General features: G+C 49.4%; 1 protein-coding gene across 4 annotated transcripts in view; it reads right to left on the bottom strand.

Annotated features, from left to right (window-relative positions):
- The window catches only part of FGD4 (FYVE, RhoGEF and PH domain containing 4), a 218,236-nt gene that overhangs the window by 112,730 nt on the left and 77,633 nt on the right, over positions 1-27,873 (bottom strand). Inside the window, exon 1 of one of the 4 annotated variants that reach the window (XM_075006718.1) lies at positions 212-361. The exons of the other annotated variants lie outside the window; for them this stretch is intronic. Coding sequence (XP_074862819.1) covers positions 212-308 — 97 coding nt within the window. The 5' untranslated portion in view covers positions 309-361. Of the gene's footprint in view, positions 1-211; positions 362-27,873 lie in introns of those variants that run through there. 4 annotated transcript variants of the gene reach the window in all.

Below are 27,873 nucleotides of genomic sequence, written 5' to 3'. Positions count from 1 at the left end.
ATTAGTCAGAACAAAAATATTCCAGATGTATTACACAATCAAGCAGCTGAATTTATAATGTTTATACTTTAAAGACACCAGCTATAAAATTTGCTGTTTATTTGTCTTTGGACCAAAACACAAGTAAATATTTTGCAGGCAACAACTCCAATTCCAAGACTTTAACAGTTAACAAAAAACAATTCACAAAATCCAAACAAGCCAGCCTTACCTAGATCAGAAGACATAGTTGTCATGTATGTTGATACCAGATTCCCACGAATGCTGCTGTATGCATGAGTGATTAATTTCACAATAATTATGATCATATGACAGGTTCACATACACCCCTTTACAAGTTTTCTAGTCAGCTGACAAGGAGTTCTAATTAGATGCTCAGTATGTACCGAAAGTTTATAGTTCAAAAACATAGCGTGTAATAGCTCCACCTCTCTGAAGCATGCCTGTTTTGTGCGGGGGAAGGGGGAGGACAGGCAGCTTGCAAGCAAGCAAGCGAGAGTTTGAGGAGGTTTTGTTTTGTTTTGTTCCTGTTAAGGGGCGGGTGGGGGGGGGGGGGAAATCAAGGGAATCAACTTATGTAACCTTAAAACTCCAGTAGCAAAGGACAGGAGAACACAATAGATTGTTTTCATCTAATGCCTCAGCTATTTCAGAAGTTTCTATAACTGTGTTAATTCCACTTTACAAAAAACACAAGGTTAATGATAATAGTAGCCCTTCACTCTGCTTGGCATTTATATTCCCATTGGAAATAAACGTCACTTAGTAGCAATGTCCTTTTCATGCCACAAGGGTGTTTGAACAGCTTTTCTGACCTAAAGTAAACATGAAGATTAGAACTCCAGAATGCAGGCGTAATCAGAAAAGATTCTATAATGTATTAACACAATGATAGCAGTTTGGTATAGAGTGGTAAATGACGTGATCAACAGTCCTGTGTTTGGCAGGATGGTCCTGTATTTGGGATGCCAAAAAGGTCCCTACTTATTTTTTTTTTTAAAGGGACAAATTGTCCTGTATTTGGGGGCTGGGGGCAGGAGCAACCATGGCTGCCACTTCCCTGGGGCTTGGTATTGCTAGGAGAAGCTGTCCCTCCCCCACATATCTCCCTGTCCCGTATTTGGGACAGGGAGGTATGGTCACCCCAGTGGTAAAAGAATGGGGCATTGGAATGAATCCAGTTTTAAAACAGTAAAGGTCCTACATACTACGCTCTGTGGTATCTATTTTGACAGCATCTCAAAAAACCGATCCTCATACAGCAGCATCGTGAGTGGCTAAAGAGTCCATTTCTCAAGAAACAATCTTTGCCACAAACACTAAGGCTAGGGCTACGGTGTACCCCTAAATAGAAACCAGAGTGTAGCCATAGCCTGAAGGTATAGGGTCAGAGGATGAAATCAGTACACTGTTAGCACTTGAAACCTACTACTGCTCTTTGCTCTTCACTCTCCTGTCTCAACCATTCTCCATCCAGTCCAATTCATTACTTAGAGTCACAGTTTCATATTGTGTAAAAGCAAATCTTAGAAAACCACAGAGACAATTGTAACACTCCTTTACATACAAGCTGCTGAAGATCCAAGTATAGTTTGCTAAGAGCCTTTCTCCTTTAGCATCATGCCCAGGCCTGGTCTTAGGGCAAGGCGAGCAAGATGGTCCCCTTGGGCCCCGTGCCTTCAGGGACCAGGGCTCCAGTTGACAACAGTATCCATGACTGGCTGGGTCCTGCTGTCTGTATGCCACTTTGGGCCTTGCCTACAAGCCGGTCCCAATGGGACATGATCAGAGGCAGCCCAGCGGGTATTGTATGACAAACACTCAGTAGCGTGTGTAACTTTGCTTATGCAATATCAAACTGCGCCCACAACCAAGCTTAGGTGATCAGCAAAATAAAACATGTGAATGCAACTCATCCTGTTTACTGCTCACCCAAAGAGATAGTGTTACAGGGCAAATACTCCCCTCTAGGGATGTTAATCTTTAAGCAGTAGGGGCTGGAGGAGCTCCACCCCCTCCCTCCCCACTGCAGGCACAGGGTTGCTCCAGCCTTACAGGGATGCTGTGGTAAGGGGGTGCTCCAGACCAGCCAGAGCAGTCCCCATACACAGTGGCTGGGGAGAGGTCACTGGCCAGGCTGCAGAGAGGAGCTGCTACAGCCTGGCTGGAGGCACCCTGCTGGTGTTGTACTGGGGATGGAGGCTGCGCTGTCCAGCTGGAGCGTTCCTGCCCATGAGATGGAGGAGGGGGGAGAGGCTGCTCTAGCCTGGACCAGTGGCTTCCTCAGCTGCCCCACCTCCTTTGATTGGTTAACTGGTTAAACTTACCATTTAACTGGCTAACCAATCAGACGGGTTTTTACATCCCTTCCCCTCAAGCTTGAAAAACCCTCAAACCTTTAAAAAAAACTCTGTGTTTGGGACGGGGAGATGTGGTTGCCCTAATCATAGGTCAGCGATGGCAACCACAAATCATGAGTGGGGCACACGAAAGGCTCTCCACCTCAGCGGGAGACAGCAGCCTTAGGCTCACTGGGATTCTACCTGAGGCCCCACGGCCCCCTGCACATGCACTTCTCACACACTGGGGCCTACACTTATCTGCTCCTCCCCCTCCCTCCAAGCACTTTCAGAGTGCACTAATCACCTGGTCTGTACTTTACCCCTGCTCCTCCCACCCCATCCCAGAGCTGGGCCAGTTGTGAGCAGCTAATTTGTGGCATTCCAGCTCTAGGAGGGAGGGGGGATGGAACATCAATCAGGTGAGTCACAAACTCTGAAAGTGCTGGGAGGGAGGGAGAGAAGTCAGAAGTGCAGGGTTCTGGTGGTCCAGTGTGCAAGAGGCATGTAGGGAAGGTGGGGGTGGGCTGCCCACAGGGTTCTTTGGGGGCTCAGACACTGGTAAATTTTTCAGCACAAACTGAGATTACAGGAATTATGGTGAAGGTTGTTTTTTAAGCCTCTCGCTATGCATTTGCCATGGGATTTGCACAGAGAATAATAAAAATGACAGCAGAGCTGAGGATTAGTGAGTCTAAGCGTAATTTCTGTGCTGAGATACTGGAAGAAGAGCTGAGTACAATCAAACTAGTTTAACCCATGCAAGGTGCTGGAAAAATCTGTATGGGGGACAGGGGGGTGCTGAGAGCCACTGAACCAAACTGTAAATCCTGTGTATGATGGAAACCACTTCAAGCCAGGGGGTGTGACAGAAGCCACGGAAGGAGCATTACAGCAGGTAAGTGATTCTGTTACTGGTAGTCATCCTCACTTTTATGTCCTGGCAGGAATTTTCCTTTGCCACCCTGAAATATGTTTGAGTCCCTATGTTTTTCTCAGGTCTGAATATGTAATGAAGCTGGTGATGGAACTGGCTCTGAGCCATATTTCTCAAACCAGTATGCAAACACATCCGAGTTCATTTCATATCCTCCCCTATGTTTATCAGCTCCCTCGTTTGATAGATAGGTCTACTTGGTAATGAACGCGCAGATTTAAAGTCACAGTGCACTGAAATATCTATGTACGGGGGGGGGCGCGGGGGAGGACATTTCCTATTAGCACACACAAGCAATTTTAGTAGGAAAACCACTCAAAAGCCAATCCAAATGGTGCTTTGCCTCCATAATAAATACACTATTAGATCCAAGGGGATATGTAACCCTCTTCAAAAATATTTTGAACCCCTTAAGGCCCCCCCCGCACCCTCAAAGAGTAGCTAATCCTCAGCAAGTAATTTTAAAGACGCCGATTCCTTAAAACTTGCGTTCCTCACAGCCCTGCTTAGTGCTATGTATATACGAAACAAGGTATCATCATCATCAAGGTATTAATAATTGGCTTACTATTTTTGTGTTGAATAGTCAGCTCTCTGGAACTGGGCCACTAATTATTTCCTTTCTAGTACAGATGATGTGTCACGTCAGCAGACAGTTTTGCCAAAACTCACAAAAAACATGTAACCATTTTGCTTCTGTTATTTTAAAACTCTGGCAGCTATTTTGACTGAATATAAAAATGCAAGTTCCATTCATACATATCTGAAACCGGAATATGGCCTTAAGGTTTCACTATTCAAATCTGAGCTTTTGTCTAATCCAGAATATTTAGGGATGAGCTCACTCTTATGCTCCCATCCATCCTTATAGCAAGATGAACAAGCAGGAAAACTTTATTTCAGAAAACAGTAGGAGACCCTGTTTCCTTAAAAAAATAACTTTAAAATTACACAGGGGTTTTTTTGTTTTTTTTTTTTGAACATAACTACTCCACAGCAATTGTGTTTTCAGGGTAAGTGACAGCAAGATAGGCAGATGTTATCAAATGGAGCTCTGCAAACTCTAGGTGGTTTAGTAGGTTTTGAACCTATTATAAATACACTCATCCCTCACTATACCAGCACAATTGGTTCCTAACCTTTTTGCTCCTAGGTGAAAACTCGGAAGAGGGACACTAAATTCCTACTAAAATACTTGTAGAAGTCTCTGATTGGTTCCAAGTGCTCAGAGTGGCAGCAGATGGTGCTGCTTTTGAAAGGTAAGTGAGCCTGGATTTGTGGGGGGGGGGGGTTAAAGGCTGGGGGCAGTTTGAGGACTTGAGTGGGAGGGAGGGTTAAAAGATGGTGGATGGTTCAGGCTGCTGCAGATTTAGTCTGTGGGGCCGGTGGGGTGCGTGTGTGTGTAAGGCTGCAGCTGTTTGGGTGCATAGGGCCGGTGGGGGGGTTTCAATTTCGGCAGTTCAGGGTGTGGGGCTGGCGGGGGGCAGGGGTTAAATTTCAGCAGATCAGGGTGCACAGGGCTGGCAGGGATTTTAAATTTTGGCGGATGCAGGTTTGCAGGGGTGGCAAGTTCACTTTCAGTGGTTTGGGGTGCCCGGGGCTGGGAGGGGGGGGTTAAATTTCAGCAGATCCAGGTGCACAGTGCTGGTGGGGGGTTAAATTTCGGCAGTTCTGGTGTGCGGGGATGCCAGCCACAGCCTCAGAAACAACCCTGGACATTATAATCAAAGAGGCAGATAAAGAAGGAGCTACTGTCATCATGAACAGGTCTGACTACCAGAAGGAGGCTTCCAGACAACTCTCCAATACCAAAATTTTACAGGCTACTTTCCTCTGATCCCACCGAGGAATACACTAAGAAACTACACCATCTGCTCAGGACAGTATCCCCGATGATGCTACAGCACATCTGATGGCTGAGCTCTGTAACTTTATCCTCACACACAACTATTTCAGATTTGGCAACAATATATACCTTCAAATCAGCGGCACAGCTATGGGTACCCACATGGCCCCTCAAAGAAAGGTTACTCACCGTAGTAACGGTGGTTCTTCGAGATGTGTCCCCGTGGGTGCTCCACATTAGGTGTCGGGCTCGCCCGGCGCCGCAGATCGGATCTTCCAAGCAGTTTCTGCCGGACCGCGCATGCGCCGGTGCGCGCCGCTCCCCCGCGCGCTCCTGGCCATGTGCGCGATCCGGTCCCCGCCAGTTCCTTGACCAACCGCCTCGGATGCTCCTGCAAAACACTAAACAGAGATCCGGAGCGGGGAGGATGGGCGGGTAGCGGAGCACCCACGGGGACACATCTCGAAGAACCACCGTTACTACGGTGAGTAACCTTTCTTCCTTCTTCGAGTGTCCCCGTGGGTGCTCCACATTAGGTGACTACCCAGCAGTAACCCAAGATAGGAGGTGGGTAATCGGATTATGTGCAGCTTGTCCCCGAGAGGACCGCTGCCGAGAGACGGGTATCCTCTTGGAATACCCTGTGAAGGGCGTAATGTTTGGCGAAGGTGTCACAGGATGACCAGGTCGCCACTCTGCAAATGTCTTTTAGCGCAACGCCCTTGAAAAAAAGGCTATTGATGCTGCCACCGCCCTAGTGGAATGAGCCCTGGGCGTGGCCAGTAAAGGAGTCTTTTTGAGTTTGTAGCACATTTTTATGCAAGATACGATGTGCTTAGAGATTCTCTGCGAAGAGAGACATTCTCCTTTTGATTTGGGAGCGATAGAGACTAGGAGCCTATCCGTTCTCCGGAAGGACTTGGTCCTGTCCATATAGAAGGCTAGCGCCTGCTCACGTCCAGGAGGTGTAGGCGCGCCTCTTTGTTAGAGTTATGAGGCTTTGGATAAACAAGGGTAAACAATAGGTTCATTAGTATGAAACTCAGAAAGAAACTTTAGGAACAAAGGCTGGATGCAGCCGTATGGTTACCGCCTCCTTGGAAAAACAGCGCAGGGCGGCGTTGCCATAACTGCCTCAAGCTCGCTCACCCTGCGAGCTGACGTAATTGCGAGAAGAAAGGTCGTCTTCATCATAAGGAGGCGGAGGGAAACCGTGGCCAAAGGCTCAAACGGTGGTCCCCTTTCGCATTAAGCACCAGGTCCGAGTTCCACAGAGGTGGAAGCGGTTTCTGAGGGGGGTATAGGCTTACCAACCCTTTGAAGAACCTGGTAACCATGGGATGGGCGAACACCGTGTGCCCTTCCTCTTCGTGTCTGAACACCAAAATGGCGGCCAGGTGGACCTGAAACAAGGATAGCGAGAGTCCTCCTCTCTTGAGGTCCAGTAAATACTCTAATATCACAGCCATAGGCACCGAAAGGGGGCTAGCTGTTTGGTAGAACACCATGCCGTAAAGCGAGTCCATTTCTGCTTGAAGGTCTTCCTGGTGGAAGTCCTCCTGCTACTTTCTAGGACTTGCTGCACTTCCTCCGTACATGTGCTCTCTAGGGAGCTGAGCCATGGATTAACCACGTTTGTAGTCGCAGGCTTTGGGGGTGCGGATGCACTATGGACCCCTGGGCTTGCGTGAGCAGATCCCGCGCCACCGGAGGGGACATCGGTGGCCGGTCCGACATGCGCAGGAATAGGGGGAACCATTGCTGTCGATCCCACGTTGGGACTATCGGGATCATTCAGGTTCCTTCCCTCCTGGCTTTCTGCAACACTTTGTGGATGAGCACTGTGGGAGGGAAAGCGTAAAGCAGGGGCCCCTCCACGAGATCGCGAAGGCGTCCCTCAGGGACCCCCGTCCCAGTCCTGCCCTGGAGCAGAATCGTGGGCACTTCTTGTTGTGCTGAGTAGCAAACAGGGTCTATCTGGGGAAAAACCCCATGCGTGGAAAAATCGGTTGCAGCAGATCGGGACGGATCTGCCACTCGTGCGTGAGTGCGAAACGCCTGCTCAGCTGGTCTGCCTTCACATTGCGAGCGCCTGGTAAGTACAAGGCTTTCAAGGTTACATTGTTGGCGATGCAGCAGTTCCACAACCGGACTGCTTCTACACATAAGGCACGGGACCGAGCTCCTCCTTGCCGATTTATATAAAACATGGTGGAGGTATCGTCTGTACTGATCCCGACTACCTTGCCTTTCAGTTGGTCTCGAAAGTGTCTGCAGGCATTGAACACTGCTTTGAGCTCCAGTATATTTGTGTGCAGTGACTGCTCCATAGAGGACCACAGCCCTTGCGTCACCTCTTCGCCCATGTGTGCTCCCCACCCTATGAGGGGGGCATCTGTAGTAAGAAAAACCAATACCTGTGGTTGGTGGAAGGGTACCCTTGTTAGCAGGTTCTCGGGGTTTACCCGCCATTGCAGGGATTTGCGCACCTCCGTTGTGGGCGACGCCATCCTGTGAACTGTGTGCTGCCGGTTTGTATACGCTCGCCAGCCAATGCTGCATGCTGCGCATGTGTAACCTGGCGTTCTGTTCTACGAAACGTCGCTGCTGCCATGTGGCCCAGCGGCTGTAAGCACGTCAGAACCGGCACCATAGGGCTGAAGGTGAAGCCTTGCGCGAGGGAGCCGATGGCCCGAAAGCGAGTCTCTGGTAGATACGCCCTCGCTGTAATAGAATTTATGCGTGCCCCTACGAACTCTATGTCCTGTGTGGGGTCTGTCTTTGATTTTGTCAGATTGATAAGCAGGCCGAGCGAAGAGAACGTGCCTGCTGTGACACATATTATGCGTAGTACCTCCTCCTTCGAGGCCCCTTTGAGTAGGCAGTCATTCAGATACTGGAATATAAATACCCCCTGTCTGTGCAGGTAGGCTGACACCACTGCCAAGGTCTTGGTGAAGACTCTGGGGGCTGAGGAGAGCCCAAACGGTAGGACCTTGTAAGTCGAGGGCTGCGAACCAATCTCCATCGTCTAGTGCCGTAAGGATGGAGGCGTTTGTGATCATCCAAAAACGTTGCTTGCGCAGGTACCGGTGAGGCCTCGAAAATCTAAGATGGGCCTCCCCGTGAGGAAGTACCTCGAGTAGAACCCTCTCCCTTGCAGTTGCTCCGGCACTCTTTCCACTGCCCCTACGAGCATGAGATGGTCTACCTCCTGCTTGAGCCTCGCTACATGGGAGGTCTCCTGGAGGTGGGGCCCCGGGTGGAGGTCATGGCGGTGGGAGCAACTGGGAGGGGATGGCGTACCCCGTGGCTATGATCTCCAGCACCCATTTGTCTGTGGTGATCCTTTGCCACTGGTTATAAAATGGTCGGATGATGGCCTTGAGCACTGGTTTCGTGCCCTCTGGAAGCGAGTCCATGAGGGAGGTCAACCTAATGTGGTTGTCGAAATTATGGTTCGCTAGATGCGCTGCGTAATTTGCCATTGGCAACAGTAGCGTGGAGGAGGAGTAGACCTTTCTGCCCAACAGCTCTAGCTTTTTGGCATGTTTGTCTATTCCCCCACGTTGCGACGACTCCACCACCAAAGAATTTGGTTGTGGGTGGCTGAACAGGAACTCCATGCCCTTCGTGGGCACGAAGTATTTTTTTTTTTTTTTTTTTTTTTTTTTCCTCCGCTCTTTTGTGGACAGGCGGAATAGTCACAGGAGTCTGCCATATCATAGTGGCAGACTCCAAGATTGCGTCATCAGCGGTATTGCTATTTTGGAGGAGGCCGGAGGTCTCAGATTTTTGAGGAGCTTATGGTGTTGCTCTTGCACCTTTGCTGTCTGGAAGCCTTGCGTGAAGGCCACCCTCGTAAAACAGCTCTTGGAACTGTTTGAGATCGTCCAGAGGATGGACGCCCCCCGGGGCCGTAGCCTCATCCGGGGAGGAAAGCGAGGAACCGCTGGGGTACGTCTCTCTGGACCCTTCCGGTTCCTGCTGATGATGGTACACCCTCTCACTAGAGGTGTGCGAAGAAAATCTCGGGGTTCCATAACCAGTCCCCCCTGAGATGCTTAAGTCTCTGTCCCCGGTCGCAATTGCCCTCGGGGGTACGAGATCGTTCGTAGCGATCTTTCCCTAGTAGATTGCCGATGGTGTCTATGCCCTGCGTGGTAGGGGCAACCATGGCAGTATAAGCACTGGTCTTGGGAAGGTGACCTAGACCACTCCCTTGGTGCATACCCTGTGCGTCTGGGGGAGGGAGACCGTCGAGACCCCAGAGAGAGCGACTTTGCCTAATAGTCCAGCGGTTCAAATCCCAGGAAGGGTGGAGGTGGTCCCAGCCAGGGTGAGGCTGGTTGCAGAAATGGAGAAGGGGGCTCCGGGTAGGCCAAGGGGGGGGGGGACCCCTGCCTTCTAGTTGGAGTCTGCAACATAGCGGAGGGCTGTGAGAAAGCAACTCCACAGCCCTGTGCGGAGAGGGGCTGCAATGCCTCCTCTTGTGTGCAGTCTTCCCCCTCCCTTGAGGAGGTAACTCCGCCCCTGACATACAGGGGATCCCGGCCCCGTCCGCACCAAGCTCGGCACACTCGAAGTCGGTGCCGCACGTGCGGTGTCCTTCGGTGCCGGCAGGCTGCGTGCCTGCGCGCTCTGCACCGCCGGTTTTCCGGGGGTCGGTGGTACCGGCGCTTGTTTAGCCACCGCCCTGCCTGCGGTGCAGGGCAGCTGGCTGATTATCGAAGGGTGAGCCACTTGCACGTGGCTCTCCGTGCCGCCGCCTATCAGCTGTTGCTGCAGCTGGGGGCTGCTCGCTCCTCCCGTCCCACTCGCTGTTGCTGCCGGCAGGGATCGGGCTGGGGAGCATACAGGGCATTCCGGCGTCCGCACCGAGCTCGGCACACTCAAGGGCAGTGCCGCATGTGCGGTGTCCTCCAGTGCCGGCAGGCTACGTGCCTGCGCGCTCTGCACCGCCGGTTCCCCGGGGGTCAGTGCCGCTGCCCGCGGTGCCGCCGGTACCCGCGCTTGTTTAGCCGCCGCCCTGCCTGCGGTGCGGGGTGGCTGGCTGATTATCGGAGGCTGAGCCGCTTGCACGTGGCTCTCCGTGCTGCCGCCGATCAGCTGTTGCTGCGTCTGGGGGCTGCTCGCTCCTCCCGTCCCGCTCGCCGTTGCTGCCGGCAGGGATCGGGCTGGGGAGCATACAGGGGATTCCGGCCCCGTCCGCACCGTGCTAGGCACGCTTGAGGGCGATGCCGCATGTGCGGTGTCCTCCGGTGCCGGCAGGCTACGTGCCTGCGCGCTCTGCACCGCCGGTTCCCCGGGGGTCGGTGTCGCTGCCTGCGGTGCCGCCGGTACCAGCATTTGCTTAGCCGCCGCCCTGCCTGCGGTGCGGGGTGGCTGGCTGAGTATCGGAGGCTGAGCCGCTTGCACGTGGCTCTCCGTGCCGCCGCCGGTCAGCTGTTGCTGCGGCTGGGGGCTGCTTGCTCCTCCCGTCCCGCTCGCTGTTGCTGCCGGCAGGGATCGGGCTGGAGATACTTTCCTCCGTTTCTGCGCTGTATGGAGTGAGGGAGGCAGCTTTCCTTTTAAGGGCCCCGGAGGGTCCCTCCTGCTGCGGCCGCTCCGGCGCTTCTGGCTGGAGGGCCTTATCAAGAAGCAGCATTTTTTTTTTTTTTTTTTTTTTTTTTTAAAAAGCCTGAAGAGGACATTGTTGATGAGTCTTTGAGTTTTTAAGTGGGTACTTAGCACCTTCTTTGTGCCGTTTTCCCCGTCCGATGGCCTGCCTTAGCAGGAGGGCTGATAGCCCTAGCTCCTGGCCTCCGGCGCTTGTTACTGGGACTGGCTGAGCTGTCCCTCTCGTAGCTTGTTCGTCGTTTTTTTTACAAAATAACAACCGGCTAGCTTATAGTAGCCTAAGTGCCTGAAAAAAACTTTAAGAAAAAACAGATAAAGTCGTTGAATACACTACTTGGCCTTAGCCTAGTTGGATTCCGTCTGCAGCCGACGGCGGTTAAGAGGAACTGGCGGGGACCGGATCGCGCACATGGCCGGGAGCACGCGGGGGAGCGGCGCGCACCGGCGCATGCACGGTCCGGCAGAAACTGCTTGGAAGATCCGATCTGCGGCGCCGGGCGAGCCCGACACCTAATGTGGAGCACCCACGGGGACACTCGAAGAAGAATATGCCAATATTTTCATGGCTGACCGGGAACAGCGCTTCTTGAGCTCTCATCCACTAACACCCCATCTCTACTTACGCTACATTGATGACATCTTGTGATGGAGTGGGGGATACCTGTGTGTGTGGGGCTCACAGAGGGTGTGGGGCTCCTGCTGAGGGTAACCTTGACGACCAGGTAACACCTCTGGGCTGCAGACAAAGGAGGAGGTGGAGCCTGAGGGGTTTGAATTGGAACTGGGAGTTGGGAAGCAGTTAGTCTGGGGCTGGGAGAGAGAGAGAGACAAAGGAGGGGGCCAGGCCCCAGCTCTGGGGGCCCCTCGGGGCCTCCTCTCCCCAACATGGATTGGACTGGCTGTCTCTGCCTGCTGCACTAACTCCTCTGTACGATGCTGTGTCCTGTTGGCTAATAAACCTGCTGTTTTCCTGCTGAGTGAGAGACTCTCCTGCCTGCGGACAGGGTGCAGAGCTTGGGGGACCCCAGAACTCCATCACACATCTTCATCATCTGGACCCATGGGAAGGAGACTCTGGAAGAATTCCACCAGGACTTCAACAACTTTCACCCCAACATCAACCTCAGCCTGGAACAGTCCACACAGGAGATCCACTTCCTGGACACCACGGTGCTAATACATGATAGCCACATCAATACCACCCTGTACTGTAAACCCACTGACCGCTACGCCTACCTTCATGCCTCCAGCTTCCATCCCAGACACACCACACGATCCATTGTCTACAGCCAAGCACTAAGATATAACCGCATTTGTTCCAACCCCTCCGACAGAGACAAACACCTACAGGATCTCTATCAAGCATTCGTGAAACTGCAATACCAACCTGAGGAAGTGAAGAAACAGATCAACAGAGCCAGACATGTGCCACGAAGCCTCTTACCACAGGACAAGCCCAAGAGAGAAACCAAACAGACCACCACTAGCCATCACCTACAGTCCTCAGCTAAAACCTCTACAGTGCATCATCAGGGATTTACAACCCATCCTGGACAATGATCTCCCACTGTCACAGGCCTTGGGAGGCAGACCAGTCCTTGCCCACAGACAACCTGCCAACCTGAAGCAAATCCTAACCAGCAACTATACACCGCACCACAGTCACTCTAACTCAGGCACCCGTCCATGCAACAAACCTCATTGCCAGCTCTGCCCACATATCTACACCAGCAACACCATTACAGGACCTAACCAGATCAGCCACACCGTCGTGGGTTCATTCAGCTGCACATCTACCAATATAATTTATGCCATTATGTGCCAGCAATGCCCCTCTACTATATACAATCGGACAAACTGGACCGTCTCTACGTAAAAGAATAAAACGCACACAAATCAGATATCAGAAATGGCAATATACAAAAACTTGTATGAGAGCACTTCAATCTCCCAGGCCACACAGTAGCAGGCTTAAAAGTAGCTATCCTACAGCAAAGAAATTTCAGGACCAGACTCCAAAGAGAAATTTCTGAGCTACAATTCATCTGCGAATTCGACGCCCTCAGCTCTGGCTGAAACAAAGACTGCGAATGGCTGGCTAAATACAGAAGTAGCTTCCCCTCCCTTGATGTTCACACCTCCAGATCAACTGCTGGTAGTAAGCCTCACCCTTGCTGACTGAGCTAACCTTGTTATCCCCACCCTTGCTCTGGCTTATTTATACCTGGCCCTGCAGATTTCCAAGACCAGAATCTGATGAAGTGAGTCTGTGCTCACAAAAGCTCATGCTCAAAACTTTTCTGTTAGTCTATAAGGTGCCACAGGATCCCTTGTTGCTGTTGCCACACTGAGGTTGGCATGTGGATGACAAGCAGAATACAGTTCCTTCTCTGCATCAAATATGTAACAAAGCCTTTAGCCCCCCAACCACAAGTCCAGCTTCTTCCCATTCCTTGCTCAGCCTGTCCTCCATCCATCGGGGAGGACTGCACATACAGACTTGTTTTAAGAGGCTTTCACAAAACAAGAAGAGAGTCTTCCCAAAGGTGTGTCTGTGTTACTTCGGCTTCCCACCATACGTGGGTGTGGTGGAGAAAGAGGGAAAGAGGGCCCCCTGCTCACGCCTGCACAGTCCACAAAGCGCAAGCCCATCCCTGACCTGCAGTGTCCAGGCTTTGGTAGGTTTTGACTGCTTGCCCTCTTCACGATGTGTGCGCGCATGTGTTCATGCGCACACATGAAGGGTGGAATGGGTCCCAGTGCCAGTATCTACTCCAGAGACTTCTCATATGACCTATGGTAATGACGCTGGACAGTCTGTGCAGCTGGTGGGAAAGAGCCTCCCAGCTCCAGTCAACAGACTCAGGCTAGCGGCATTTGCATTCTAAAAACAGTTACATAAACAGCACTTTGAAGTTGAGGCTCTGGCTGACTCTTTGATGTTTGACACAACTGCAACTCACCTACCCATCTGCAAAATAGGGACAATGGCTCTTCCACACCTTGAGGATAAATGCATTAAAAATTGCAAGGTGCTCAGATAATGTTAATATGTAAGTAGGACAGACAGTGACTGATTTTAAAGCAAGTTTCCATCATTCATATAGACGCAATTCCTGCATGTTACCTGTCATTGATTTGTGTAGAAATCAACTATTCAGTAAGAGAAAGGATATGGAGATCTGCTGCTAGCCTGTCTTTTCTAGATAAACAACAAGTCGTCCTGCGGCACCTTATAGACTAACATATTTTGGAGCATAAGCTTTTGTGGGCAAAGACCCATTTTGTCTCTTTGCCCATGAAAGCTTAAGCTCCAAAATATGTTAGTCAACAAGGTGTCACAGGAATTCTTGTTGTTTTTGAAGATACAGACTAATTTAACTACCTCTCTGATGCTTTTCTAGATAAGGTATTTACATGACCATCAATGATCCTGTAAGGGTGGGGGAAGGAGGGAAAGAAACAGCCGAGTCATCTCAGAGCCAATAATAATTTACTTTCCTAGAAAACCACTTTAGGGCAGTAAGGGAGAAAGCCCTGCTAGTCTATATACTATCAAAACAAAAACAAGCAGTGAAGTAGCACTTTAAAGACTAACAAAACAATGTATTAGGTGAGCTTTCGTGGGCAGACTGATCTTCAACCAGTTATTGGATGAGAATGACTGTGCAAGCCTAGGAAAGCTTATGGGAAACAGAGTACATTATTGAGAAATTTCTTAATTTTATCAGCTATACAAAATACATTTTATAAAGCACATAGAAGATATCTTCAAGTGCTTTGGAAATCCAAAGGATAGACAGAAGAAAAAGAAACATAGGAACATGCTTGTATTATTGGACTTTCAGTAGCAGCCTGATTTTGCTGGAAGAGAGAAGTGGCTGGCCTCTCCCCCTCTTCTCTCCCCCTTTTTTTCCCCCTTGTGTTTTATAACTTTCAAAATACATGGCTAGTCTTAAAAATACCATAAAAAAAATCAACTGTTTTAACCAATGTGATTGGAGAGCAGATAAAGGGATTTATAACAACTAACACATAGAACATGTCATGAACTTACTTCTCTGGTCATCACCTAGTGTTACATTCAGCACTCCTTATTCTAGGTAAGGATGGAACAAACTATGAAACTGGCTATGCTGTTATTGAAAAGCCAACATAGTAAAACATTGGCATGATTTTTATTAGAAGCATAGTGGCAATAAATTCAACTGTAACATTAATATCTTCAGAATAACGTGCCTGCAAGCAACTAGGGTAACAACACTATTTCTTAGGGCCATACAGGCAGTGTCCTCAGCTACATTTCCTACAGTTTCCTTGTTAGCAATAGTAAGATTACACAGACCTGTCATACTAATAGGAAATAATTTTTCCCATATTTGTCACTAGTGTATCAATATCAGTTTTAAAAACTTGTAAAGAATTTAAAAGTAATACCAATGTGATTACATTTCTCTACCTACACAGCAAACAGAGTACCATGAAATTAAATCTCAGTAACTCTGCTTGAAAATAAATGTTTTCATTACTGGTTAACAGAGAATGTTTCTAAAATGGATGATTTCATCAAATTATTCAAAAATATACAGCCAATAAAACAGCATTTTATTGTTTCAAGGCCGTGCACAGTACACAGTAGAATTCCACACTAATTTGCACACCCCCTATAAATTGAAGCCACTGGCTAAATCAAATGCACCTTGCCTCAGCACTCCAGGAATTACATGAGTTCATGCAAAAAAGTCTCAATAAAATAGCTGGTGCTTCTGTTTTGCCTGCCATCTCAAAGCACTCTTCAAGCCTGAAAGTGATCAAAAGCAGTCACCATGGATTCACGAAGGACAAGTTGTGCCTGACCAATCTGATTAGCTTCTATGATGAGGTAACAGGCTCAGACGACGGGGGAAGTCAGTGGATGTGATCTACATTGACTTCAGCAAAGCTTTTGATACAGTCTCCCCCAATATTCACGCCCATAAGTTAAGGAAGCATAGATTGAAAACATGGACTACAAGATGGATAGAAAGCTGGCTTGATAGTCAGGCCCAAACGGGTAGTGGTCAATGGCTCGAAACCGACAGCCATCCAGATATTAAGTGGAGTACCTCAGGGCTCAGTTCTAGGGCCAGTGCTGTTCAACATCTTTCTTTATGAATGACCTGGATGAGGGACTGGACTGCACCCTCAGCAAGTCTGAGGATGACACCAAGGTAGCGGGAGAGGTAGATACATTGCGGGGAGAGACAAGATCCAGAGTGACCTGGATAAACTGGAGGACTAGGCCAAAAGAAATCTGATGCAGTTCAACAAGTGTAGAGCCCCACACTTGGGACAGAAGAATCACAAGTTTTGTTATAGGCTGGGGACTGACTGGCTAAGCCGCAGTAGAGCGGAAAGGGCCCTAGGGATTATGGTGGATGAAAGCCAGGATGTGAGTAAACAGCGTGGCCTTGTAGTCAAGGCAGCTAACAGCATATTGGGGTGCATTAGGGGGAGCATTTTGAACAAAACTAGAGTTGTCATCATTCCCCTCTATTCAGCACTGGTGAGGCCGCATCGGCAGTACTGCATCCAGTTTTGGGCCCCCCCCCCCCCCGGACTACAGAAAGGATGCAGATGTGCTGGAGCAGGTTCAGTGGAGGGCAATGAATATGATTAAGGGGCTGGAGCACATGACCAATGAGGAGAGGCTGAGAGATTTGACTTATTACTTTCCAGAACAGAAGACTGAGGGGTCATTTGATAGCAGCCTTCAGCTTCCTGAAAGGGAGCTCTAAAGACGATGGAGAGAAACGGGTCTCAGTGGTGTCAGATGGCAGAACAAGGAGCAATGGTCTGAAGTTACAGAAGGAGAGGAGCAGGTTGGATATTACGAAAAACTATTTCACCAGGAGGGTGGTGAAGCACTGGAATGCATTACCAAGAGAAGTGGTGGAATCTCCATCCCTAGAGATTTTTAAGTGCCAGCTTGACAAAGTCCTGGCTGGGATGACTTAGTTGGGGTTGTTCCTGCTTTAGGCAGGGGGCTGAACTTGATGACCTCGAGGTCCATTCCAGCCCTAGGATTCTACAATTCTAAGCTTCACTAACACTGAGTTCTATATTCTGACCTTTCTACAAGTGATGAAACTGAGAAAGAAAAAAGGTTAATAGACAAAAATCAGTGCTAGAACTAGGAACGGAACCCAAATCTCTTGATGCCAAATCCTATGTTTTTCATCACTAAACCATGGTTCTCCTGCTTCCTACTGAGTTTCAAGTTTTAATTATACTTATACCTTATACTACAGAACTTGTTATAACCCGTATGAATATGAAAACACGTGAATAGGATAACCTTTATTAAGCAGCACACAAGAAAGGAGAGATGTACAGTCCTTCCCCATTGTGCCTGAACAGTCTATCTTGTTCCATATGCACAGCGTGAAGCTGACTGTGGTTTAAGTAAAACTTCACTGAATCCTGTGGCCTGCTCTGTGTGACTCAGCAGCTTCTAGCTAGGGCTGCCAACTTTCTACTTACACTAAAACTGAACATCCTTGCCCCACCCTTGCCCTCCCCCTTCCCTGATGCCCCCCACACTCCTCCCTCTGTTGCTCACTCTCCCCAGCCTTCCTGATTCGCTCATTTTCCCCGGGACTAGCTCAGAGGCTGGAGTGCAGCAGGGAAAAGGGCTGCCGCATGGGGTGGGCCCAAGAATGAGGGGTTTGGAATGCAGGAGGGGGCCCTGAGGTGAAGGGCAAAGCTTAGGGGTTTGGATTATGGAAGGGGTCCCTGGTTGAGACAGGAGGTTGGAGGCATGGGCTCTGGGCTGGGACTGCTGCCTCCAGGGAGGTCAGAAATTGAGGGGGTTCAGGCTGCAGGAAGAAGCTGTGGCCTGGGACAGCAATTTGGGGTGCAGGCTCTGATGTGGGGCCAGGAAAAAGGGATTTGGGGTGCAAGAGAGGATCAAGGGATTTGGAGGGTGAGGAAGTAAGGGGGATTGGAGGCTCATGGGTACAGGCACTGGGGAGCACTTGCCAGGGTTTCTGGGAATGGTTTGAGCTACACTCCACCTCTGGCTCCCACCTGGAAGTGCACCTGTGTGGCTCCACACGCTGCCCCACCTGCAGGCACCACGCCTCCGGCTCCCATTGGCTATGATTCCCAGCCAATGGGAACGCTGCAGGGGGTGGGAGCCGCATACAGAGGCCAGGGTTGTTCCTATGTTTAGCAGATGGGCGGGGGGGGGAAACATACCAGCTGCTTCCTGAGAGCTGTGCACAGACTAGTAGGGAGCCTGCCAGCCCTACTGCACAACCCCTGCAAACTAGACAGCCAATAGCCTGATCAGCGATGCTGACAGGAGATACCAAAATCCCTTTTTGAATGTGTGTTTCAGTCCAAAAAACCAGACACTTGGTCACCCTCCTTCTAGCCTAGCTACCTACATTCCCCATTCCATTAGTAATATGTCACTAACTGCCCCTTCAGGAAACATGAGCCCTATGACTCCAGATTAATCAATGAAATCTTCCCGGGCCTAGGAACATTTTAAACACAGCACGTTAAAAACAAAATTAATTTACACCCAGGACCTCACCTCATGTCCCTTCTGCCTGCGGTTACTAGCATACAGTCTGTGCTCATGAAAATTCATGCTCAAAACTTTTCTGTTAGTCAATAAGGTGCCACAGGACCCTTCATTGCAGTTACAGATCCAGACTAACACGGCTACCCCTCCGATACTTAGCATATAGCTGAGATGTAATCTTGTCTTTGCCAAAGACTCAGCTTGTTACTGAGTCTTTGAGATGGTTCCGTGCTGAGGAGATGGAACTAAACCTAGGGAAAGGACACCCCCACGTCCCCCCCTCTGTCTTCCTGTCATCTGTCCCTAAGTCCCAGCAAACTCTTCTCCTTCCTGGTGGGACTGGCCTCTCAATGGTTCTCTATCACTTCATTCTGATGATTTCCACAAGCTTGTGTGTCTCCTGTTCAGATCACTTACTAGTCTTGTGTTGTCACCTCCTAGCCGGGGTGTCATTACATTCCTCAGAACTGCGTTGCCGCTCTACTTGTTCTCCTAATGGCTGGATCCTCACATGAGAGCCTGATTACAAACTAGTATGTTCTTGGTGGGCCTGTTGTACTCATGGCATGCAGCTGTGCTGTTAGGCATTAACAGACTTTTGGAATTGTCACTTAGGTGGGGAAAAAAAAAAACCCTCATTTTAACTAGTGTCAGATCCAAATTGCATTTTGTGCTGCTGCTCTTTGGGGATACGTGTGAGAGAGGCAATGCATCAAGCTACGCTCAGCTAACTTGCCAGTTGCACGTTATCACACTGTAGCTGGGGTTCCTTACCAACCATTAAATTACAGTTATGAATTTTGAACTGAAAACTCAAAAAAGGGAACAAAATTGAAGAAAGATTCTGGCAACTCTATTTTCAGTGATGAAACTGAATGTGAACATAAGAAAGTCTAAGTGGTGAAATGATGTTACTGTGAAACTTATTTATTTGTATTTTTGCTTCCAGGTAAGCCATCTTGCCTTCTTTCACAATATCTCGCCTGTGGGAATAAACTCTAACGCCATTCCATAGAGCCAAATAAGTTAAAACACTTTACAAGAAAGTATGTCTCTCTTGCCAACAAAAAGAAAAAAAAATGCGAGTGGTTGAAGGGCCATAGTGAAAATCAAGTATAAAATGACCAACAGCTATTTCTGATTCAGCTTAGTATACAAGTAAAGAGAAGTTACTCACCTGTGTAGTAACAATGGTTCTTCGAGATGTGGGTGCTCCACAGTAGGTGTCGGGCTTGCCCCAGCGCTGCAGATCGGAAATTTCCAGCAGTCTCCGTTGGGTCACGCATGCGCCGATGCGTGTCAGTCCTTCGCGCGCTTTTGGTCACATGCACGATCCGGTCCCTGCCAGTTCCTTGACCAACCGACCCGGATGCTTCTGAAAAATATGAAACAGAGCTCCAAAGTGGGGAGGAACGGGTGGGTAGTGGAGCACCCACGGGGACACATCTCGAAGAACCATCGTTACTACACGGGTGAGTAACTTCTTTCTTCAAGTGGTCCCCGTGGGTGCTCCACAGTAGATGAGCACCCAGCAGTGACCCCAAAAAAGGAGGTGGGTACCCGATTTATGTGCAGCTTGCCCTTGAAAGGACTGCTGTCGACAGGCGTGTAGCCTCAAACACCCGGTGCATGGCATAATGCTTGGCGAAGGTGTCGTAAGATGACCAAGTCGCAGCTCTGCAGATGTCTCTTAGCGTGATTCCCTTGAAGAAGGCCATCGATGCCACCATTGCTCTGGGGGAGTGAGCCGTGGGCGGAACTAGCAAAGGGGTCTTACGAAGCTCATAACACAGTCTTATGCATGATACGATGTGGTTTGAAATCCTTTGTGAGGATAGGCCTTCCCCTTTGGACCTGGGTGCGAGGGACACCAGGAGTCTGTTTTCCAGAAAGGCTTAGTTCTGTCTATGTAAAAGGCCAATGCCCTCCTCACATCAAGTAGGTGCAGCTGCACCTCCTTGCTGGAGTTGTGAGGCTTAGGATAAAATGAGGGCAATACTATTGGTTCATTAATGTGGAACTCTGAGGAAACCTTTGGAACGAAGGCTGGGTGTAATCGTAAGATCACTGTTTCCTTTGAGGACACTGTGCAGGGTGGCGTTGCCATTATTGCTGCAAGTTCGCTCACCCTACAGGCTGACATAATCACGAGAAGGAAGGTTGTCTTCATGGTAAGTAACCGGAGGGGTACTGTGGCCAGTGGTTCAAAGGGTGGTCCCGACAGCGTGTGGAGGACCAAGTCCAAGCTCCATGACGGTGGTAGCAGTTTCCGAGGGGGGTACAGGTTTGCCAGCCCCTTTAGGAATCGAGTGACAATAGCATGGGCGAATATGGTTGGCCCTGCCTCTTTGTGTTGAAATGCTGATATAGCTGCGAGATGGACCTTTAGTGAGGATATGGCGAGCCCATCTCGTTCTAGCTCCAGCAAGTATTCTAGAATTACAGTTATAGGGGCGTCCAGAGGTGTCAACTGCTTAGAAGAGCACCAGGAGATAAATCGTTTCCACTTCTGCGCGTAAGTCCTTCTAGTGGAATTCCTCCGACTGAACTCCAAGACTTGTTTCACTCCCTCCAAGCATGTGCTCTTTAAGGCGCTGAGCCATGGATTAGCCACGCCTGTAGGCGGAGTCCTTGAGGATGTGGGTGCACTATGGACCCCTGAGCGGGCGTGAGAAGGCCCAGCACTACTGGTAGGGGGAGTGGCAGGCGGCATGACATGCAGAAGCAGAGGGAACCATTGCTGTCGGTCCCAGGTTGGGACTATGAGTATCATGTGTGCTCTCTCCCTTTTGGCTTTCTCTAAAACCTTGTGGATGAGTGTTGTGGGAGGGAACGCACAGAGTAGAGGACCCTTCCATGGCACCATAAAGGCGTCCCCCAAGGATCCCCGTCCTTTGCCTGCTCTGGAGCAGTACTGAGGGCATTGTTTGTTGTTGTGAGTGGCAAACAAATCGATTTGGGGAAACCCCCATTTGTGAAACACTTGTCAGAGCAGGTCGGAACAGATCTGCCACTCGTGCGTGAGTGCAAAGCCTCTGCTGAGTTGGTCCACCTTCACATTGTGGACACCCAGTAAGTATGAGGCTTTTAGGGTTATATTGTTGACAATGCACCAGTTCCGCAACCGGACAGCCTCCGCGCAGAGCGCGCAAGATCTGGCCCCTCCTTGTCGGTTGATACAAAACATGGTGGAGGTGTTGTCAGTATTTATCCCAACTACTTTGCCGTGCAGGTATTTTCGAAAACGTCTGCACGCATTGAACACTTCTCAGCTCTAGTATGTTTATGTGCAGTATCTTTTCCGCAGGGGACCATAGCCCTTGAGTTACTTTGTTGCCCATGTGTGCTCCCCATCCCATGGAGGATGCATCTGTCATGAGAAAAATGATAATTTGTGGTTGGCAGAAGGGCACCCCTACTAGCAAGTTCTTGGGATCTGCCCACCATGCCAGTGACCTTCGTACCTCTGTTGTGGGCGATACCGCCCTGTGGATGGTATGGACTATTATCATAGAACACTAGGACCGGAAGGGGCCTCGAGAGGCCATCGAGTCCAGTCCCCTGCCCCGACGGCAGGGCCGACCACTATCTACACCATCCCTGATAGACATCTATCTAATCTGTTCTTAAATATCTCCAGCGAGGGATATTCCACAACCTCCCTTGGCAACTTATTCCAGTACTTGACCACCCTGACAGTTAGGAACTTTTTCCTAATGTCCAACCTAAACTTCCCTTGCTGCAGCTTAAGTCCATTGCCTCTTGTTCTCTCCTCAGAGGCCAAGAAGAACAAGTTTTCTCCCTCCTCCTCATGACACCCTTTAAGATTTCTGAAAACCGCTATCATATCCCCCCTCAATCTTCTCTTTTCCAAACTAAACAAGCCCAATTCTTTCAGCCTTTCTTCATAAGTCATGTTCTCCAGACCTTTTATCATTCTAGTTGCTCTTCTCTGGACCTTCTCTAATTTCTCCACATCTTTCTTGAATTGGGGTGCCCAGAACTGGACACAATATTCCAGCTGAGGCCTAACCAGCGCAGAGTAGAGCGGAAGAATGATTTCTCGTGTCTTGTTCACAACACACCTGCTAATGCATCCCAGAATCATGTTTGCTTTTTTTGCAACAGCATCACACTGTTGACTCATATTTAACTTGTGATCTACTAGAACCCCTAGATCCCTCTCTGCTGTGCTTCTTCCTAGACAGTCTTTTCCCATTCTGTATGTGTGAAACAGATTATTCCTTCCTAAGTGCAACACCTTACATTTATCTTTATTAAACTTCATCCTGTTTACTTCAGACCATTTCTCCAATTTATCTAGATCATTCTGAATTATGACCCTATCCTCCAAGGTAGTTGCAACCCCTCCCAGCTTGGTATCATCTGCAAACTTAATAAGCGTACTTTCTATGCCAATATCCAAATCATTAATGAAGATATTGAACAGAACTGGTCCCAAAACAGACCCCCTGCGGAACCCCACTTGTTATGCTTTTCCATCAGGATTGAGCACCATTAACAACTACTCTCTGGGTACGATTAGCCAGCCAGTTATGCACCCACCTTATTGCAGCCCCATTTAAGTTGGACTTGCCTAGTTTGTCGATAAGAATATTATGCGAGACCGTACCAAATGCTTTACTAAAGTCTAGGTATACCACATCCACTGCTTCTCCCTTATCTACGAGTCTCGTTATCGTGTCAAAAAAAGCTATCAGGTTGGTTTGACATGATTTGTTTTTTACAAAACCATGCTGGCTGTTCTCTATCACTTTACCACCTTCCAAGTGCTTGCAGATGACTTCCTTAACTACCTGCTCCATTACCTTTCCTGGCACAGAAGTTAAGCTGACTGGCCTGTAATTTCCTGTGTTGTTCTTGTTCCTCTTTTTGTAGATGGGCACTATATTTGCCCTCTTCCAGTCTTCTGGAATCTCTCCTGTCTCCCATGACTTTGGTTTGTAAACGCTCGCCAACCAATGCTGCAGGCTTCGCACATGCAGCCTGGCATTCTGCACCACAAACGTGGTGGTCGCCATGTGTCCCAACAGTTGTAGACATGTTAGGATTGGCACTGTGGGGCTGTACATCATTACTTGTACCAGGCATTTGATAGCATGGAAACGGGCATCGGGCAGGTATACTCTTGATGTAAGAGAGTCTATGCGTGCCTCTATAAACTCTATATTTTGCGTGGGCTCAGTCTTTGATTTCGAAAGGTTGATAACTAGGCCCAATGAGGCGAATGTGGTTTGTAGTGATGCGTATCATGCGTAGGACCTCTGCCTTCGAAGCCCCTTTCAGTAGGCAGTTGTCAAGGTATGGAAAAATGAAGTCACCCTGCCTATGTAGGTAAGCTGATACTACCGCCAGCGTTTTGGTAAAAACTCTGGGCGCCGAAGAGAGACCAAACGGAAGAACTCTGTATTGGAAATGCTCCCTGCCTACTGTGAATCGGAGAAAATGCCTGTGTGCCGGGTGAATTGTTATATGAAAATACGCGGCCTGTAAGTCGAGGGCTGCAAACCAGTCTCCATCGTCCAGTGCCGTGATTATGGAGGCAATTGTAGTCATCCTGAAACAATGTTTGCGCAAATACCAGTTGAGGGCCCGTAAATCCAGGATTGGCCTCCAGCCTCCTGTCTTCTTCTCTGTTAGGAAGTATCGTGAGTAGAAGCCTTTCCCTTGGAATTGTTCTGGTACTCTCTCCACTGCCCCTATAAACATGAGATGGTCTACCTCCTGTTTTAACCTTGTCTCGTGAGGAGGTCCTTGAAAAAGGACCTGGTGGGAGGTTTCGGTGGCGGTAGTGATTGGAAGGGGATTGTGTATCCCATGGCTATAATCTCCAATACCCATTTGTCTGTAGTGATGTTTCACCATTGAGAGTAGAACGGTTTGAGGCGATGGTGAAACATGTGCTGAGATTGGCATTGAGATGGTCTTGATCTTGCAGTCCTCGACATACCCGTCAAGCTTGCTGTCTCAGGGCTTGCCCCGAGGGTGCACGATCCTGCTGGAGGTGACGTCTAGGGGCCCTATACTGCTGCTGCTGGTGGCGGCGCCCCGGTCATAACCCCATTGATATTGTGTACGCTGCGGCTGATAAGCTAATGCCTTTGCTGTGGGTAAAACTTCTTCCTCCTGTATGGGGGGGGTGTATATACCCAGGGTCCTAAGTGTGGCTCTCGAGTCCTTGCTGGAGTGTAGGACCAAGTCAGTTGAATCTGCAAATAAGTTTGTCTATCAAATGGAAGATCTACGATTTTTGTTTGCAGATCTCTGGGAATACCGGACATCTGGAGCCACGGTTCCCTACGCATTACCACTTCTGTGGCTGTGGAACATGCTGCCATGTCTGCCACATCCAGGGCAATCTGAACTCCTGCACGTGAGGCCGCGTAGCCCTCCTGGACGATCGCTTTGAGGACTGGTTTCTTGTTGTCTGGAAGGAAATCCATGAGGGAGGTAATTCTGGAATAATTGTTGAAGTTGTGGTTTGACAGGTGTACAGCATAATTTGCCATTCACAGTAGTAAGGTAGAGGAGGAACAGACCTTCCTGCCAAATAGGTCTAATTTCCTCACATCTTGATCTGACCCTCCTGACTTACATTGGGGTGTCTTGGCCCTATGCTGTGATGATTCGACCACCAGGGAATTCAGCTGGGGATGGCTAAACAGGAATTCCATGCCTTTGGCTGGAACAAAGTATTTCTTATCCGCCCTCTTATTTGTGGGAGGGGTGGAGGCTGGAGTCTGCCATATGTTGGTGGCTGATTCCATAATCACTTCATCTAGTGGGATGGCGATCTTGGATGAAGCCGGGGGTCTCAAATTTTTCAGGAGTTTATGATATTTTTCCTGAACCTCTGCTATTTGAATGTCCTGTGTTTGTGCTACCCTCTTGAACAATTCTTGGAATTGCTTAAGGTTGTCTGGGGGAGAGATATCCCCAGGGACAACCGCCTCATCTGGGGAGGACGAGGAGGCATCGCTGTGATATACCTCCTCTAATTCCTCAGGTTCCTGACTCTGTTCATATGCTTGCTCTTTTGAGGGTTCTGGAGGGGGGTCCAGGGCCTTTGGACCAATTTCCAGCTGGAAAAGCTGTGATCTTCCCCCAGGGTAAGACTGTGTGAAGGGGTGTTGGGGAGGTGTGGATGGGGATCTACCCCCAGATCTGGACCCCCTGTGCCGGTGTCCCGTATGGTAAGGACGGCCATAACAACAGGGGCAAGGGCCCGGTGATGGAGATCTGGACCATGACCGGAATGTGTACATATGGTGCCTAGAAGGGTGTGACCTCCAAGATGACCTTAACAATGGCGGAGATGCTCTGTGATAGTATTCATAGGGATCCCTGCTGGAGGTTGGTGAAAGTTGTCTGAGCCAGGGGGATGGTGGTTGAAGGAAGGAGGATGGAGGTCTGAAGCAGGCTGTTGGAGTTGCTGCCCGGTGTATCTCGGGGGGAGAGCTAGGCGATAACGGCAACGCGATGACATCTGGAGATGGGCTGTGGTGCCGGGTTTTGGCCTTGGCTTTTCCCCATTCTTGAGTAGCAGGTGCCACCCCCTCCGGTGCAGGGGACCTCGGCACCGTAGTCGGTGCCGCGCTCAGTGCCACTGCGCATGGTGCCGCGCGGGTAGTTTCCTCCAGCACCATTGGGCCCCGTGCCGGGTACCCTCGCTCCGGTGCCATCGGTGCCGCGATGCTCGGTGCCGTGGGAGCCGGTGCTGCTGATTCCGGCGCCTGCGGGGCCCTTGGTGCCAACTGCTTAATGGTCGGAGGCCCTTGCAGCACAGCTGCATGTGCTGCGGTCTTCCCGCTATGAGCGGCCAACGGGTCAGGGCCCTGTGCTCTGCTCGTCCCGCTCGCGGATGTTACCAGCAGGGATCGAGCTGGGGAGAGCTTCTTCTTTTGCACAGAGGTGGTTAGGGAAGCTGCCTTCCTCTTGTGCGAGCCCGAGGTCCCCTCTTTGTGGGGCTTCTCTGATGGTCCAGGCTGGAGGGCCTTATCAAATAGAATCACCTTCAGCCTCATTTCCCTGTCCTTTCAGGCTCTAGCTGTAAGCTTAAAGCAATGAGGACACTTTTGTGGAACGTGGGTCTCCCCGAGGCAACGAATACACTTGCCATGCCCATCTGAGGCAGGCATGGCCTCACAGCATGACTCACATTTCTTAAACCCCGGCAAAGACATTGCCCAGGCATTTAAGTCTTGAATGTTAATAGAGTACTTAACAGCTACTCAGTCCAGGAACAGATAACGGTTCACAGCCTTAAGATAGCAGACCGCCTGAGGCGGCCGCCTCTGTTCTTCTCCCCTCTTTTTTTTTTTTTTTTGAACTATATACACATCTAACACTAACAACTTCAACGGTAATAACTAAACTATCAACTAATAACTATTAACAGTAAGTAAACACAGTTTTTAATCTTTCTCAGGCGTTGGAACCAGAGCGGATTCTGTCTGCAGCTGTTGGCGGTTGAGAAGGAACTGGCGGGGACCGGATTGCACACATGACCGAAAGCGCGCAAAGGACCGACGTGCATCGGTGCATGAGCAACCCGATGGAGACTGCTGGAAATTTCCGATCTGCGGCACCAGGGCAAGCCCGACACCTACTGTGGAGCACCCACAGGGACCACTCAAAGAAGAGCCTGTAGTTAAGGAAAAAAAGCTGCATCCAATCACAGAAGTGTTATTTTACCAACACGCAAATAAAATGTGAAAGTAACATCCGGTGCAAATGCAGTCAATGCAAAAACGTCAACTTGCAGATAATACGATAAGTCACCATATTGATAACATCAGCTGACATTCAGATTGCTCCACGAAAAAGGCAACTCAAGCTGAAGGTTTACACTGCAATGTGATGAATCAACTGATATATGTCAGGAAAATGCAATATTAAGAAGTGCTGTGAACAATTTAAAAAAAGGCAGAAACATTTGGCCCTCAGGTAGGTATTCATATGTAATAAGGTACTGTGGCCCAGGAGATAGGGAAGCAGAGTATGTTCGGAGTCCTAGCTACTCCTTTTAATTCTGCCAACAACCTGCTGTGTAACGTTGGTCCAGCTCTGTTTCCTCACCAACCTGTTATCTTTGTGTATTCAGGACTGTAAGCTCCTGGGGACCTGTGGAATCTCTCACTTGGTTTTTGTACCAAAAGGCCCCAACATCAGCCTCCAGGTATGATGTGTAATGCAAAACCAATAATAAAAGGCAATGCTCTATCACTTTTTCTTTCAGTTCCCTTTTCCCAACCTGTTAGCTATTTGTCCTGCGGCAGACTCCTCCACATCTGTCCTCCACACAGATTCTTTTAAACTTTTCACAGAACAGTCTGGTACAGGTGACCAATCAATAGTGGACTGGATGGACCACTAGCCTCTGGGGACTACTGTAACCTATTTTCAACTATGTTAACACTGACAACAAGACAGTTCCTTCATTCCTATCCAAATTATACAAATGGGAACATTTATGGCCATTCAAAATGATTTCTAAGAACTTAGCATATATAGTAAAAGATTGTGCTACGTATCAGAA

The sequence above is a fragment of the Carettochelys insculpta genome, chromosome 1 (genome assembly GCF_033958435.1).
Source record: "Carettochelys insculpta isolate YL-2023 chromosome 1, ASM3395843v1, whole genome shotgun sequence".
Lineage (NCBI taxonomy): Eukaryota > Metazoa > Chordata > Testudines > Carettochelyidae > Carettochelys > Carettochelys insculpta.
The sequence above is the reverse complement of the archived record's forward strand: the minus strand, read 5'-3'. Positions and strand labels throughout refer to the sequence as shown.